Source organism: Oncorhynchus kisutch, linkage group LG10 (assembly GCF_002021735.2).
Source record: "Oncorhynchus kisutch isolate 150728-3 linkage group LG10, Okis_V2, whole genome shotgun sequence".
Taxonomy (NCBI): Eukaryota; Metazoa; Chordata; class Actinopteri; order Salmoniformes; family Salmonidae; genus Oncorhynchus; species Oncorhynchus kisutch.
Genome location: NC_034183.2, coordinates 13,941,624 through 13,959,353, shown reverse-complemented (window position 1 = coordinate 13,959,353; position 17,730 = coordinate 13,941,624). Strand labels below are relative to the sequence as shown.

The following is a 17,730-nucleotide window of genomic DNA, read 5'->3' as shown; positions in this document are numbered from 1 at the left end:
TAAATGCTTAACCCCCAACCCATCACAGGTGGTGACGTCCTCCTGACCTCTGACCTTTTGACGCAAGCCTCCATCATGTCGCTGGCCATGAGCTTCAGCCTCTGCTCCAGGTGTTTGGCAAACTCTGGCTCGGGCCAGTGCAGGTCCAGGACAAACATCTGGAGTGCGTCCAACTTCCAGAAGAGGTCCTCTGAGGTTGCTGAGCCGTTACTAGGGGTTGGGGAGGGAAAAAGCCAAAGATTATCTTTGCCAAGCTTCATGGAACTTCTGTCAGTTAAACATGAACAAATGAAAACTGAGTTACAAAGTCTGGGGTGTTGTGCTCGAGGGTTTTAAGTGAAGTACGGATATTTTCTTGTATTACTGCTCAATAACTGAACACGTTTGACAATTTACATGGATCACAGTTTAACATGTCAGAGTTGCGTATGACATGTTCTTAAGACACACCCAACAGTTCCTGAACATGTTCTACAGTGACTGAACACACCCTGCTGTCAAACTGACTGTTACTAAGGAGACTCTCAGCACATAGACAGATGGGTCTCCATCGCCACCTTCTCTCCGGTGTCTACACCGCAACACATGGCAACCGGTGGCTGTAACCAGCATCCAAGTGTACAGGGAACCAGAGGGAGCGAGGGAGAGAGACAGAGGGTGAGCGGTGGTGAAGCACACTCACTCACTTTTCTCACTTCGCCTTTAAAAGACTTACCTTCACAAGTGGGAATAAATCATTTGAGCGAAATCCGTGTTGCAATTAAATGCTCGCTCATATCCCCCCCTCATGACTAATTAGGATCTCGCTTCTCCGAACGTCCCCTCTCCCGGGGGAATGGAACGATCCCCCACGCCCGTCTGTGCTCGCTAACGAAGTGCCAGTTTTTTTTTTTCTTTAGTGAGGCAAGGGTAGGTGGGTGGGTGGTTTGAGTCTCCACTGTTTCTACTGGGCCCTCAGAAGTCAACTTGTATTGTGATGAGGCAGAGTCGCGTGGAACTTTTTTGCCTGTTGTTAACGAGCTAGGTTGTTTACATCATGTAGAATGTGCTAATCAGACCCTGACATTTTTATTTTCAGGTCTACGTAGTCTGTAGAATTCTCATAAACGCTTCAGGAAATCGAACCGGGGTACCGAATTCCATACGTGAAAAGCCCTTAATACTTTTGCTTGTGGGGGATCTTGACTGCTCATTTATGACAAAGGTTTGAGGAGAAAATGGTCACTTGACAAGTGATGAAAACTGTTTCATAACAGTCCCAAAGACCAGCATTGAGGTTTCGAAGAAACATATTCACTGAAATCTGCAAAATGTCTGGTAAATGAATTCCTTGCAAGCTGAAATAAGAATCCCATTTCTTATTTAACATTCATTTGGCATGATATACTTCACAACTCAGTGCTTAACTGAGCTGAGAATTGACCAGCATACAGTAACATCAGTTATAAACAGGTGTCTCTGATACTATCCAATATACAATAAAAATACCTGAAATATGTTGGATGTGTGCACAAAAAACATGCCACAGCCGTTCCTGATCAAGGAGCCACAACATACATTTCAAAAAAGAGATGCTGCTCTGCCACAAAACATTTGCCATGCTGCACCACATAACAAAACACTCACAAGACAACAAAAATATGCTTTTATCTTGATACCAAAGAAGGTATCAGTATGAGGTCATCAAAAGGGGCAACCAATCCCAGGAATATCTGGGCCACCTGAATTGCACAGTTAAAAGCCTCAGTAGTAGTAGACATACTGGTCTTACTATTAACATTTAAATGTGAGGGCAGATTTTCAAGTTTCACACTTCTACAAAATGCTTTAAGCTGGTTCGATAGTTAATGGCATACCATTGGCAAAGGGAAGTAATAGAATGCGAAATAGTGTTCTTGAATTGGAGAAGTTTGACAATGACAAGACAACCACAGCACAGTCCATGCCACAGTGCCCCACTAGGTCTTGCGGCAGCCCATACACACGTGCTGTCACACAGCGGGCCCATCCAGGAGGGTGCTGAGAAGCTCGGCATCTGTGGGAGATTGACTTTGGGCAGAGGCACGCTCGGTAGGTTGTTGGTTATTGTCCTGAAAAGAAATGAACGGCAAACCAAACCAAACGACAACAAAGAAATATGTGACAGAGACAAAAGAAAACAGAGAGATCCCACTCAGTGTTGATGCTCCAGATTCCATGTGGTTTTGTGCCTCGTCGGTGGATGTATTCTAACCTACACTACACACACTTTTCTGTAGACATAAAAATGCAGACAGAAGTATTCTAGGCTTGCTACTGTTCCTGATGTAAAGCACATCTCTGAGCTTTAAATAGCACAACAGAATGCAACTAATGACAACATTGGGGGGGGGGTTCTTACTTGACGGACTGCCAGGTTTCCTGCTGGAAGCCGCGGTGGATGGACTGGGCGATGGAGGACTCCATAAGGTCTATGTAACGCACCACCAGCGGGATGAACAGGTCCTGCAGGTGCTTGTGGAACATGCCATTGCACAGGTGAGCTGGGGGGGAATGAGGAAGGAAGTACAAAATAAATTCAAAGGTTTTGAATGTCAGCTTGAAGGTCTTTATACAGTTCAAATCCTAGACTAGTTAAATCACGGCCCTTCCCTCCCACAGTCCACATTATGATATTTGCATACAAATGACATCTTTTCACAATCCTGATATGCAAAGGAAGTAGGAGAAAGAAGAGGAAAGATAGAAGAGAAAGATGCTCAGAAAGTCAGTAAGACAAAGGACTCTATTTGAACAAACCTAATGCGATTGTAAACCTTATGTCCAGGGGTGTTTTGATATTTTCACAGGGGGAATTATGGGCGCAATAGCTGTCTGTGTCGCGAAAGGGCTGGGTTTTGATTAATAAATAAGTTGTAGGTGTGATGAGGGCTTGAGCATTCACAGGCCAATCAGCATGTTCGATGGCTTAATACTGCATGTGGTTATCTCAAGTTGTGTATGTTATTGACAGTGTTTGCATTATCATCAACTCCAATTCGGCTGGGGGGCACAGAATATTCTCACCCTAGTCCATTATATATTGATACCGTTTATTAAATAGCATAGGTTACCGTAATGAATAATAGTAACAGGAAAATGCATCCAGTTTTTGTGTTGGCAGTCAACATTGTTGTAATTGCTTCAATGAGTAGGCTTAAAGGCCATACATGTCTTTATGCATTTGTCCTAAAAAAAAATGTATACTAGCCCCCCCTTAAAATGTGTGTGAGGCATGTTCATAATGAGGAAGATATAGGCCTATGTACCATTCAGAGGAGCATTATAGGACTGAGTCATTTGAATATGTTCAGAGGAGCATTATAGGACTGAATCATTTGAATATGTTCAGAGGAGCATTATAGGACTGAATCATTTGAATCTGTTCAGAGGAGCATTATAGGACTGAATCATTTGAATATGTTCAGAGGAGCATTATAGGACTGAATCATTTGAATATGTTCAGAGGAGCATTATAGGACTGAATCATTTGAATATTATAGGACCATGTAAATTGTGAAAAGCATGACGGTAAGTCTCATGAGTACACCATTTAAAAACCTGCTATTGATTAAAAAAAAAATATTGTTATGTATATATTTGATATCTTATCACCTTTAATACTGCACTGTTGGAAATGGACCCGTAAGCATTTGACTGTTAGTCTAAACCTGTTGTCTACGAAGCATGTGACAAATAACATTTTATTAGACATTTTATTTTGATTTGACATGGTAGTTGGCACATGAATGGCCAGGATAAGAAAGACATTGGTGTTGAACCCACTTTCGTTAGAGTAGGTAGGGTAAGGGTAGCCTACTGAGGGATTAGTTTTTAATCAAATGAAATGTAAAACAAGCAATTGTTAGAGGAATATACAAGGGTCTCTGGCATCATCTCATCTCTTGTTCCATTATGGGCATTTAGACATGTAGCCTACATACATACAGTGCATTTGGAAAGTATTCAGACCCCTTCACTGTTTCCATATTTTGTTACGTTACAGCCTTATTCTAAAATGCATTTAAAAAAAAAGCTCAATTAACACACAATACCACATGACAAGTGAAAACAGGTTTTTGACATTTTTACAAGTATATTAAAAAATAAACAGAAATAGCTTATTTACATAACTATTCAAATCCTGCTATGAGACTCAAAATTGAGCTCAGGAGCATCCTGTTTCCATTGATCATCCTTGAGATGTTTCTACAATTTGATTGGAATCCACCTGTGGTAAATAAAGTTGATTGGACATGATTTGGAAAGGCACACCTGTTTATATAAAGGTCCCACAGTTGACAGTGCATGTCAGAGCAAAAACCAAGCCATGAGGTCAAAGGAGGTCATGAGGTCAAAGGTCCGTAGAGCTCAGAGACAGGATTGTGTCGAGGTACAGCTCTGGGGAAGGGTATCAAAAAAAATTCTGCAGTATTGAAGGTCGCCAATAACACAGTGGCCTCTATCATTCTTAAATGGAAGAAGCTTGGAACCACCAAGGCTCTAACTACCCTAGAGCTGGCCTCCCGGCCAAACTGAGAAATCGGCGGAGATGGGTTTAAGTCAGGGAGGTGACCAAGAATCAGATGGTCACTCTGACAGAGCTCCACAGTTCCTCTGTGGAGATGCTAGAACCTTCCAGGACAACCATCTCTGCAGCACTAAAGACCTGTTTCTGCTTTGTCATTGTAGGGTATTGTGTGTAGATTGATGAGGGAAAAAACTATTGAATACATTTTAGAACAAGGCCGTAGTGTAACAAAATGTGGGAAAAGTCAAGGGGTCTGAATACTTTCCAAATGCACTGTATGGAGGGGGTTTTACACACATCCAAAATAATAACAGGCGCTGGCTAAAATAATGTACAACACATAGATGAAAAAGGGATGTCCACTCACTGTTTTGCTGCTCCAAAAAGTGATATTTTAATAAAGATTTTTTTTTTTTTTAATAACATGTTTCATAAAAGCTTTGGTAATTAAAATGTATTTCCAAAGTCACGAGCTCAAACTTTTATGGACCAGTCTTGGCTACTTAGCAAATCTATTGGGCAGGACAAAAAAAAAAACAGCCTTTATTGAGAAGAGGGGAGGCTGTGCTTGGTCTTTAATCGAATAAAACTTAATGGGGAAAAAATATTCGTTTTTTATATGTTGCTAAATATGAGGTTTGCAGGCACAAAAAGTACATCTCTCTTGTTCCATGTGCACATGGGCACTGTGCGTTGCAGCTGGATAGCCTGTGGTTCCGGTGTCAAAATCAATGCTATAACCAACCGCGTTACCGCTAAGACCTCCTTTGTGCTGAATTAAATTGTCACTTTTGCGCTGGTTTTTAAGGACACACCTCAGCGCAAGCGAGCTGACGTTAGACATGTAAATTGCCGAACATGGTGTTGGACATGTAAAATTGCTGAACCTTTACATGCAGAAATGGACTTCTAATGTGCGTTTGACACTTGCGCCACCTTGGCGCCAGCCGAAAATAGAGCCCAGAGAGAGAGAGAGAGAGAGAGATTCAGAGAGAGAGAGAGAGAGAGAGATTCACAGTGAGATTCACAGAGAGAGAGATTCAGAGAGAGAGAGAGAGATTCACAGAGAGAGATTCAGAGAGAGAGATTCACAGAGATTCACAGAGAGAGATTCACAGAGAGAGAGAGAGATTCACAGAGAGAGAGAGAGATTCACAGAGAGAGAGAGAGAGATTCACAGAGAGAGAGATTCACAGAGAGAGAGAGAGATTCACAGAGAGAGAGAGAGATTCACAGAGAGAGAGAGAGATTCACAGAGAGAGAGAGAGAGATTCACAGAGAGAGAGAGAGATTCACAGAGAGAGAGAGAGATTCACAGAGATTCACAGAGAGAGAGAGAGAGATTCACAGAGAGAGATTCACAGAGAGAGAGATTCACAGAGAGAGAGAGATTCAGAGAGAGAGATTCACAGAGAGAGATTCACAGAGAGTTTCACAGAGAGAGAGAGAGAGATTCACAGAGAGAGAGAGATTCACAGAGAGAGAGAGAGTTTCACAGAGAGAGATTCACAGAGAGAGATTCACAGAGAGAGAGAGAGATTCACAGAGAGATTCACAGAGAGAGATTCAGAGAGAGAGAGATTCAGAGAGAGAGAGATTCAGAGAGATTCAGAGAGATTCAGAGAGAGAGAGAGAGAGAGAGAGAGAGACAGAGAGAGAGAGAGAGAGAGATTCAGAGAGAGAGAGATTCAGAGAGAGAGATTCACAGAGAGAGATTCACAGAGAGAGAGAGAGAGAGAGGAGAGACAAAGGAAGAGAGCACATAGGACTCCTGTTGGTCTCTCAGGGCTTCATTAGTCCTAATTTCCCATCACTCTGTTCCTTCATTTCCCATTATTCTGTTCCTTCATGATTAACACTTGCCTTTTTACCCTCCTGAGAGCCCACGGCTCTTCTCCCAACAAGTTCCTGCATCACGCAACACATGCAGACACTAAAGTGAGCATTTAGTTAATCCTTAGTACACGTGGATATAAAGACCTGGTGTGATAAATGAAATATGTTTTGTTCACACTACAAAACAATCATTAAAACGTGGTATTACAAACAATAATGCTTGATGTATTTGTTCATTTATCACACAGTATCAACATAGCCTCTTTTCACCTTTCTGTACATGTTTATTATTATTCGCATATGTAAAAAAAAATATATATTTGTGTTTGAGGCAAGTATCAGACAACCGCATTTGACAACATTGACAACAGGAGATCCTGAATGATGTCGGAACTGTCGGGGGACAAATCCTAAAAGGCAGACTTGACCTTGCAGGTCTATAGCTAAGCAACTATGAAAAAATAAACTCAAGTGGAATTGCAGCCTTTTTTCTTTTATCCTAACAATATCATCAGCTTAGACATTTTACAACTATTTTATCTCATTCACAAAAGGCATCATTACTCAAAAACAGGGTCCTCATCTGCAGTAAGTCAAAACGAAAATGTTACTCATTACGTTACTCTTCAAATCCAATAATTGTTATGACAGTTGGAATAATTGCAAGATTAATGGAGAATGGTAATAACAGAAAATGGAGGGAAAAAAACACAATAATGATATTTCGCCTACTCCTTACATAATTAGAATTTAATTTTTCAATGTAATTGCCCTTGAGCTGCCTGTCTTTCTGCTCTAGGTGAGGCTTACATAGACAATGTAAAACAGAACTTCAGATGTAGCCAACTCTCACTTGGCAATGAAACAAAGGCTCAGAGCTAAGAGTGGATAAGGGAGAAGAGAGAAAGTATGAGAGAGAGAGAGTGGGAGAGAGAGAGTTTGATAGTACACACAAGGGCAAACACCTGGATGCCACACGGACTTTACACTCATGGAATTAAAATAAGTATTACACATGGTGGAAGCAGGTCAATAGTACTGAGCGATTAACAAAACATGTCAGTTACATTTTTTGAATTCCATTTGTCGTTTTTTCCTATGAGCTCAATGAGCAGTTTCTCTAGAGAGAAATCAGATCAAACCCAAACTGTGCAATGTAATAGGGAGTTGTAATTTCCAACAGGCCAGAATTATACATAATTTAGCGCAGAAAACGTGTTAATTAACTACAGTGACCATAATCCATTGTGCGCCTATTTGTCCGGTCTGTGTGGGTCGACACGGAGAGAAAAGACAGAAGACACACGATCGAGAGGGATAGTGAGCAGTTGCTTCGCAAAGGTATATCTACCTGAAAATACATGATCAACGTGATTGATAGTTGGCATTCAGCAGTCATAAAAGTATGCCTTATTAACTTTGAAGAACTAATAAAATTGTGATTTTGTAATACAGCATAAACAGCAGCTCTATAGAGATGAGACGATGACTAGACAAATAAAGTCATCAAATAAAACAAATGTAATATACCCAACAACTTCAATATTTTATTAAAGTAAAGTGAATAAATGATGGTCAATAGTAAATGGGCAGTCACTACCATCATGGGATTTTCATTAATTGTTTTATTCTGTGTTGTATCAGCATTCAACCCAAATAATGCATAGTGCATTTAATGTTTAAAAAATAATTGAAATGTGAATCCATTATATAAAAAATAAAAAAAGTATAATTGAACCGGAATGACCTCAAAAAGCACTAATTGCTCAGCACTACAGGGCAAATAATTAGAACTAAATGAGACAAATGTTATCAGAGTAACCATTGCATGTTTACGAGTGGCCAGGTATGTTGGAAAAAATGGAAAACTACAAACCTTTGTTGTCTGATCAGTGAGCAAAGAAATCCAAATGGAGGACAGCCTGGTGAGACAGGTGCCTCAAACCGTACTAATACTCTCCTGTCTGTGTGATACTGCTCCTCGCTCCTCGCATTACAGGAGGTGACAGGTAGAGTCTTTAGCTGACAGATGACAGCCCCTTGACTTTACCATCGTGTTTCGACATCCGTTACTATTGTTTTATCTGCTTTTCATTTCTCACCGTTACCTCAGTGATGTTAATTATTGTGAAGCCCACGCAAGGGCGGGAGCTCTAAGCACAGTTAATAACTTCTCCTAACGAGTCTTGTTTTGCACCGCTGGTGTTAATTAGGACTCTTAGTGGCATGAACATGCTACGATAAATACGGGATGTGTTTTGAAGACAGCTCAGGACGTGGAGGTGCCTTAGGCCATGCTTTAAATAGGGACAGGGACAAAATGGAGTGTCAGGTGACAAAAGAACTAGAGGGAACACTACAGGGAAATACGCCACTCACAGTTACTGAACTGGAAGTTGTTGAACTGTGCTCATGAATCAGTGATGCGTTGTAGGCTACACTTTAAATCAGTTTTGGGAGGTTAAGCATAGGGTCAGAGGTACAAGAAGGGGGACACAGGGAGAACTGAGAACTCACGGTCACAACGCAGGAAGTTGTTAAGCAGCTGGAATAAGGGAAAGCTGTCCCATGAGTCAACGGGCTGGACTTGTAGAGCACCATCCATGTCGACGGTGTAGAGAGACAGGAAGGTCTCTGCGTGCTCCGCCATCATCTCCGGCCACCACGAGAATGCCTAGAAAAGAGCGGGAAGGAGAGAGAGCAGAGGGAAGGAGATAGCGAGAAAGAGAACAAAAAATAAACAAAAGGGGGAGAAGGCAAAATAAATAAAATAATACATTAAAAAAGGCCAAGTCATCACAAACCACTATCTCTAGTTTACTCTGGTGAAGAATAGTTGGACATACAATGTAAAATGACACAATCAGAGCAAGATGGAAAGAAGTGACAGATGGATAGAGAAAAGACTGCTCTGAAAAATAAGATTTAAAAAAAATCAAAACAATCTAATGAATGAAACCAAGAGAGAAACAGCCAAATGGGTGATGGGTAGCATAAAGAAGGGACCTTGAGCGCACAATGGACTCCAACACTAAAAAAGATGAATCACATATTGGTTATTACATTATGCTTCCAATGTGGCGCTTCAATCTCCAAGGTGAGGCTATAAAAAGTTATTAAAAAGGCACAGACAGATATGTGTTTTTAACCTGCAATGTTCAAAGCGGAATAAATACAAAGCTCATCTGAGAACAGCAATAACTTATTATTTAGAGGTCATACTATCAGAAACAGTATCTATAAAAGCCCCCCAAAAAGTAAGTGTGTGTGACTATATGGCCAGTTTATTAGGTGCACCCATCTAGTACCCGGTCGGGCACCCCTTTGCCTCCAGCACAGACTGAATTCCTCGGGGCATGGAAACATTGCTCAATTGGTATCAAGGGACCTAATGCGTGGCAATGAACATTCCCCACACCATAATATCACCAGCCTGTGCGGTTGACACCAGGCAGGGTGGGGCCATGGAATCATGCTGCTTAAGCCAAATCCTGACTCTGGAAACGGGATTCGTCAGACCAGGCAACGTTTTTCCACTCCTCAATTGTCCAGTGTTGGTGATCGCGTGTCCACTGGAGCGGCTTCCTCTTGTTTTTACCTGATAGGAGTGAAACTCGGTGTGGTCGTCTGCTGCAAAAGCCCATCTATGACAAGGACCAATGAGTTGTGCGTTCTGAGATGCCGTTCTGCACACCACTGTTGTATTGCGCCGTTATTTGCCAGTTTGTGGCCCACCTGTTAGCTTACACAATTCTTGCCATTCTCCTTCAACCATGCTTCTTGACATTCTCCTTCGACCTCTCATCAACGAGCTGTTTTCGCCAACACAGGACTGCCGCTGACTGGATGTTTTTTGGAGATACTGGAACAGGCACACCTGACACTGACAACGCCACGCTCAAAGTCTCTTAGGTCACTTGTTTTGCCCATTCCAACATTCAAGCGGATAGTAACTGAATGCCTCGATGCCAGTCTGCCTGTTTTATATAGCAAGCCACAGACACGTGTCTCACTGTAGGAACAAATATTTTTCATGAACCGGGATGGTGTACCTAATAAACTATAGTACAGTATGTCTGCATATGTTGGTGAGTTATCAAGAGTGGAGGTCAATTCCAATTAGACATGGAATTTCTCCAAAGCAATGTGATTAAATTCCTGAATGACTGGAATTGAACCCAATACTGGAATTGTCTCTAATGCCAGTCAGCTGCCTGTCCATTCAGCTGTCCATTCCCTTCAAATAATAAAAGATACTTTTCCTGCATAGGACACACATGTCATTTGCACTAGAGGTTTGATCTACACTGAACAAAAGTAAACGCAACATGCAACAATTTCCAAGATTTTACGGAGTTACAGTTCATAAGGAAATCCGCCAATTGAAATATACTGAACAAAAATATAAACGCAACATGTAAAGTGTTGGTCCCATGTTTCATCAGCTGGAATTAAAATATTCCACAAATGTTCCATAGGCACAAAAAGTTTATTTCTCTCAAATGTTGTGCACAAATTTGTTTACATCCCTGTTAGTGAGCATTTCTCCTTTTCCCAGATAATTAATCCATCTGACAGGTGTGGCAAGCTGAATAAACAGCATGATCATTACACAGGTGCACCTTGTGCGGGGGACAATAAAATGCCACTAAAATGTGCAGTTTTGTCACAGTGCCACAGATGTCTCACGTTTTGAGGGAGCATGCAATTGGCATGCTGGATGCAGGAATGTCCACCAGAACTGTCAGATAATTGAATGCTCATTTCTCTACTATAAGCCACCTCCAACATCGTTTTAGAGAATTAGGCCATATGTCCAACCAAGCCTCACAACAGCAAACCATGTGTGACTACGCCAACCCATGGCCTCCACATCTGGCTTCTTTACCTGCAGGAACGTCTGGGACCAGCTGATGAAACTGTAGTATTTATGTCTGTAATAAGGTCTGTAATAAAACTCATTCTGATTGGCTGAGCCTGGCTCGCCAGTGGTGGGCCTATGACCTCCCAGGCCCACCCATGGCTGCGCCCCTGCCCAGTCATGTGAAATCTATAGATTAGGGTCTAATTTATTTATTTAAAATTACAGATTTCCTTATATGAACTTTAACTCTGTAAAATCGTTGAATATTTGTTCAGTATAAAGGTATTAGGGCCCTAAATCTATGGATTGCACATGATAGGGAATACAGATATGCATCAGTTGGTGACAGATACATTGGATCAAAAAACAAGCCCGTATCTGTTGTGACCACCATTTGCATCATGCAGTGTGACATCTCCTTCACAGAGTTGATCAAGCTGTTGATTGTGGTCTGTAGAATGTTGTCCCACTCCTCTTCAATGGCTGTGCGAAGTTGCTGGATATTTCCAGGAACTGGGACACGCTGTCGCACACGTCAATCCAGAGCATTCCAAACATGCTCAATTGTGACATGTCTGGTAAGTATGCAGGCCATGGAAGAACTGGGACATTTTCAGATTCCAGGAATTGGGTACAGATCCTTGCGGCATGGTGCCGTGCATTATCATGCTGAAACATGAGGTGATGGCAGCAGATGAATGGCACAACAATGGGCCTCAGGATATCTCTGTGCAATCAAATTGTCATCTATAAAATGCAATTGTGTTCGTTGTCCCTAGATTACGCCTGCCCAATACGTTAACCCCACCCCCACGGAGCAGGCACTCTGTTCACAACGCCGACATCAGCAATCCGCTCGCCCACACAACGCCATACATGCTGTCTGCCATCTGCCCGGTACAGTTGGAACTGGGATTCATCCATGAAGAGCACACTTCTCCAGCTTGCCAGTGGCCATCAAAGGTGAGCATTTTCCCACTGAAGTCTGTTACGACACCAAACTGCAGTCAGGTCAAGACCCTGGTGAGGACAAGAACCACGCAGATGAGCTTCCCTGAGACGGTATCTGACAGTTTGTGCAGAAATTCTTTGGTTGTGCAAACCCACAGTTTCATCAGCTGTCCAGGTGGCTGTTCTCGGATGATCCCGAAGGTGATGAAGCCAGATGTGGAGGACCTGGTCTGGCTTGGTTATACCTGGTCTGGGGTTGTGAGGTCGGTTGGACGTACTGTCAAATTCTCTATAACGACATTGGAGGCAGCTTAACGTTCAATTCTCTGGCAAGAGCTCTGGTGGACATTCCTGCAGTCAGCATGCCAATTACACACTCCCTCAAAACTTGAGACATCTGTGGCATTGTGTTGTCTGACAAAACAGCACATTTTAGAGTGTTCTTTCTTGTCCCCTGTACAAGTTGAACCTGTGTAAGGTTCATGATGTTTAATCAGCTTCTTCATATGCCACACCTGCCAGGTGAATGGATTATCTTGGCAAAAAAATAAATGCTCACTAACAGGGATGTAAACACATTTCTGCACAACATTTTTGAGAAATAAGCTTTTTGTGCATATGGGAAACTTCTGGGTTGTTTCATTTCAGCTCATGAAACAGGGACCAACACTTTACATGTTGCTTTTATATATTTGTTCAGTGTATATCACACAAAATCACACGTGTAACTCTGTGTCGTTGTATCTGTCGAACTGCTTTGCTTTATCTTGGCCAGGTCGCAATTGTAAATGAGAACTTGTTCTCAACTTGCCTACCTGGTAAAATAAAGGTGAAATAAAATAAAATAAATAAAAAAAGAAGAAAAGGTTGAACAGATGGATGTTAAACTCGCTTTTCATGTCTTGGGACTAGCCATTATACATGTGCTGTAGTTACAAACCCAATCATTTACAGTGATTATTGAGTAAAATCTTTGCTGACTGGTCCTTGACTATGTGTCAATGTGTGTGTCAATGTGACTACAATGTGACTACATACCGGTATGTTTGTTTGTGTCAATATTGTGTACGACACCATCTATAAAGGAAGTTAGTATAGGAGATTTTAGGTCATATCTACGAAGTTAGTATAGGAGATTTGAGGTCATATCTAGGAGGTTAGGATAGGAGATTTTAGGCCATAATGGAGCTTGACAAAGTCATGTTCTTGGTTCTAAGTCAATGGGACATTTAGCAGGGCTGCAGTTGCTTTTCATGACTCCATTGTCTACGTGCCCACCCAAAAGAGATGCTTCCTACCCTACTCAGTGGTCGCCATGTGAGGAGAGAGAAAGTCCAAAGAGCCCAATGAAGCATGGGGGGGGGGGGGGGACAGATTGATTGAAGGTCGTTGTTCCTGTGAGCGTGTCCGTGTGAGTCCATCTGTCTGTGTGTGTGTGTCCGTCTATGTGTCCATCTGCGTGTGTTAGTGGGCGCTTGCGGCAGATAAAACACTAGGCTGGCGGTCAGAGAAGGTGTATGTCCCATCGCTATACCTGGCCTTGAGGGCCGTTGTCATCATCCTTTTCAGATGTGCCTTTTCAGCTCTCTGTGCAAATCAACACAATTAAAAATAGTGCCTTTGCGCCACATGATTCGTTACCTATCGCCAACCCCCTCAATTCACACCAACAGGCGTCCTCACATAACTGCAGGAATGAACTCATAAAATGCTGTCTCTAAGTGAGATTCAAAGAAAGATGGAGGAATACAAATGTAAGGTATATGACTTTGCAAGGGCAAACGATACAAATGCATGTCAAGAAACACTGAATTGTAGCAACATCTGGGTACAATAATCCCTCCAAAACCTGAATCCTTAGATACCCAAAGGGCATAATTTGGTGTCATGGGAAACAAATTTTCAGCAGTCCACCAGGACCACAACCTGTCGTGGATCCACCACATTGCACCTTAATGACTGTTGATGACTCAGTATTAACCATCTCCTCAATGAAAACCATGAACAGAGCTTGACAGGGTATGAGTGAAGAGTGGTATACTGTATGATTGACAGATGTTGACAGGCTTTGGGACATAACACTATTTGATGGACATGACAGACACACAGCTAGAGAAACACTTACCTCTCTTCCCTTTCCAATTCATATCAGAAGTAGAGGGAAAGTGAAAGACAGAAAATAGAGAAAGTGAGGGTCTCTTAACATTTTTCACTTGGTATAAAATACTAAAAAGGGTAATTTGATTTCCACACATGCTGAAAACATTATACATTTGACAGCGTGTTGGTTGCGCTAACGTGACCGTCCTCCCGCTAAAACTCCAGCGCCAGCCTCCAACTACAAAAGGACCATGTCTCATTTGTGGTGATGAGAGCCACAGATTTGCAGCCACTTATAAATAGCGATGTCACTTAGAAACAAATGTCTGAAGCCACACTGCCACTTATTAGACAAGTACAGTGCATGACTTTTTCCACATTTTGTTATGTTACAGCCTGATTCTCAAATTGATTAAAGTGTATTTTCCCAACAAATCGATCTACACACAATCCCCATAACGACATGGCAAAAACAGGCTGTTAGCCATTTAAAAAAAATTGTACATAACTATTCAGACCCTTTACCTTCGGCAGCGATTACAGCATCAAGTCTTCTTGGGTATGACACCACAAGCTGGACACACCTGTATTTGGGGAGTTTCTACAATTCTTCTCTGCAGATCCTCTCAAGCTCTGTCAGGTTAGATGGGGAGTGTTGCTGCACAGCTATTTTCAGGTCTCTCCAGATATGTTAGATTGGGTATAAGTCCGGGCTCTGGCTGGGCCACTCAAGGACATTCAGAGACTTGTCCCGAAGCTACTCCTGCGTTGTCTTGGCTGTGTGCTTAGGGTCATTGTCCAGTTGGAAGTTAAACCTTCGCCCCAGTCTGAGGTCCAGAGTGCTCTGGAGCAGGTTTTCATCAAGAATCTCTCTGTACTTTCCTCCGTTCATCTTTCCCTCGATACTGAATAGTCTCCCAGGCCCTGCTGCTGAAAAACATCCCCACAGCATGATGCTGCCACCACCATGCTTCAATGTAGGGATGGTGCCAGGTTTCCTTCCAGACATGACGCTTGGCATTCAAGGCAAAGAGTTTAATCTTGGTTTCATCAGACCAGAGAATCTTGTTTTTCATGGTCTGAGAGACTTTAGGTGCGTTTTGGCAAACTCCAAGCGAGCTGTCATGTGCCTTTTACTGAAGAGTGGCTTCTGTTTGGCCACTACCATAAATGCCTGATTGGTGGAGTGCTGTAGAGATGGTTGTCCATCTGGAAGGTTCTCCCATCTCCACAGAGGAACTCTGGAGCTCTGTCAGAGTGACCATGGGGTTCTTGGTCACCTCCCTGACCAAGGCCCTTCTCCTCTGATTGCTTAGTTTGGCCAGGCGGCCAGCTCTAGGAAGAGTCTTGGTGGTTCCAAACTTCTTCCATTTAAGACAGATGGAGGCCACTGTGTTCTTGGGGACCTTCAATGCTGCAGACACTTTTTGGTACCCTTCCCCACGTGTACCTCAATACAATCCTGTCTGAGCTCTACGGACAATTCCTTCGACCTCATGGCTTGGTTTTTGCTCTGACATTGTTGTAACTGTAATGGGTTACAGAGTTAATGTTTAAGTTAATTCATTGAGCTGTATCTAAAGATATTTTCTTTACATATGTAATTGTATTAGAATTTGTGTGTTGGAGATTGAGAGAACTACATACATATTTTGTTGTATTGCTTTTGACCGCAAGTTCCAGAATGCCTTGATGAATGGAAAGTGACTGAGATCGTCAGTTTCCTACAGAAGGAGGTTCAGAGCAGGGAGAGAGCACTACAAATGACAAGATCATGCAACCAACAGAAAGAGAGCAAACCATGGAACAAGTCATACTCCTCCAATGAAATGAAAACAAGAAGACCCAACATGCCATCTGCTGCTGCACTGCATACAGCCAGCCAGAAGGAACAAAACAGTCTATTCTGTGACAGTGCAGACCACAAATCAGAAAACTGCCCTGACCACAATATTTCTACATGCAAAGAGAAACTAAAGAACATGGGAAGATGCTTTGTATGTTTAGGACAGAAACACATAGCAAAATTCTGTAAAGTCAAAGATGTGTCATGTGCAACATGTGGAAGCAGACATCACATTGCTGTGTGTACCGGTAAGAGGAGTGAGGTGCAACCCCCTACTGTTTCTGCGGATGCTGTTGTTTCCTCAGTTATTCCCCATTCAGTGAAGATGAAACCAGATGGACAGAACACTGTTGCTACAAAAGGCAAAGGCATGGCTAGAAGGCCCATCGGGCAGAAAGATAGCTTGTTGCTTACTAGATGGAGGCAGTCAGAGAAGCTTCATACATGAAAAACTTGTGAAGGGCTTGAAGCTACCAGTAATCAGACAAGAGGCACTCACTCTTCACACGTTTGGCTCCTCTGCTCCAGCAATGTCCCAACGCAACACAGTGAAAGTAATCTTGGAGAATGTCTGGGACAAACAGCAGAGAATAGAGATAGAGGCAATTGAAACCCCACAAGTGTGCACAGCTGTGAGGAAGGTTCCTGGTGAACAGATTCAACATGAGCTCAATCCAAACAACTGTATGCATTCTGGGAACTTGAGTCTCTGGGTATTATAAGCAAGAAAACACAGAACCCAGAGGAAAACGAGGCTCTACAGAGGTTCAAGGAAACAACCACCTTCAAAGATGGGCGATACGTGGAGTTGCCATGGAAACGAGAAAAGCCAGAACTCCAAGACAACTATAGAATCGCCAAGAAACGGTTTGAAGGTCTGATGAAAAGACTGAAGAAGGATGTGACATTGTACAGCAGATACAATGAAGTAGTAGAGGACTACTTACTACAGGATATGGCAGAGGACGTGCCCAAGGACAACGCATCAAGCGCAAACGTAAAATACTACTTACCTCACCATGCAGTACTCCGAGAAGCTATGGTGACGACAAAACAGAGTGGTGTTTGATGCCTCGTCCCATGAAGATGGCTGTCCATCTCTCAATGACTGTCTACTCACAGGACCGAACCGGAATCCGGATCTGCTCAGCGTTCTGATAAAGTTCAGACTACATGAGATCGCATGGCAGACATCAAGAAAGCTTTCCTGCAGAGAGAGACAGAAAAGCCATGAGATTTCTATGGCTCACAGGCCATACAATCAGGAAGCACCTGAAACAATATGAAAACAGAACAACCAGAAGTTGTAGAGATACTGAGAGAGTCACTCTATGGAGATGACTTCATTGCAAGTTCACGCAATGTTGAAGAGGCTTACCTTGTGACAACAACTGCAAAGTGAATGCTGTCAATTGCAGGCATGGACCTCTGCAAGTGGATGACCAATTCTCCTGATTTGAAAACAAAATGGGAGGAGAGTACGACAACTGACCACCGTTGACGCTAGAAACACAAGGATAAGTGCTGAATGTTTTCGGTTTAGTATGGAGACCGGAAACAGATGACTTTGTGTTTGACCTCAGG

The 17,730-nt window shown here is 42.5% G+C and overlaps 1 protein-coding gene across 1 annotated transcript in view; it reads right to left on the bottom strand.

Annotated features, from left to right (window-relative positions):
* Nucleotides 1-17,730, bottom strand: part of cadps2 (Ca++-dependent secretion activator 2) — a 268,321-nt gene that overhangs the window by 62,842 nt on the left and 187,749 nt on the right. The window contains 5 exon segments of the mRNA XM_031833159.1: nt 55-210; nt 1,986-2,090; nt 2,381-2,522; nt 8,903-9,059; nt 14,326-14,334. Coding sequence (XP_031689019.1) covers nt 55-210; nt 1,986-2,090; nt 2,381-2,522; nt 8,903-9,059; nt 14,326-14,334 — 569 coding nt within the window.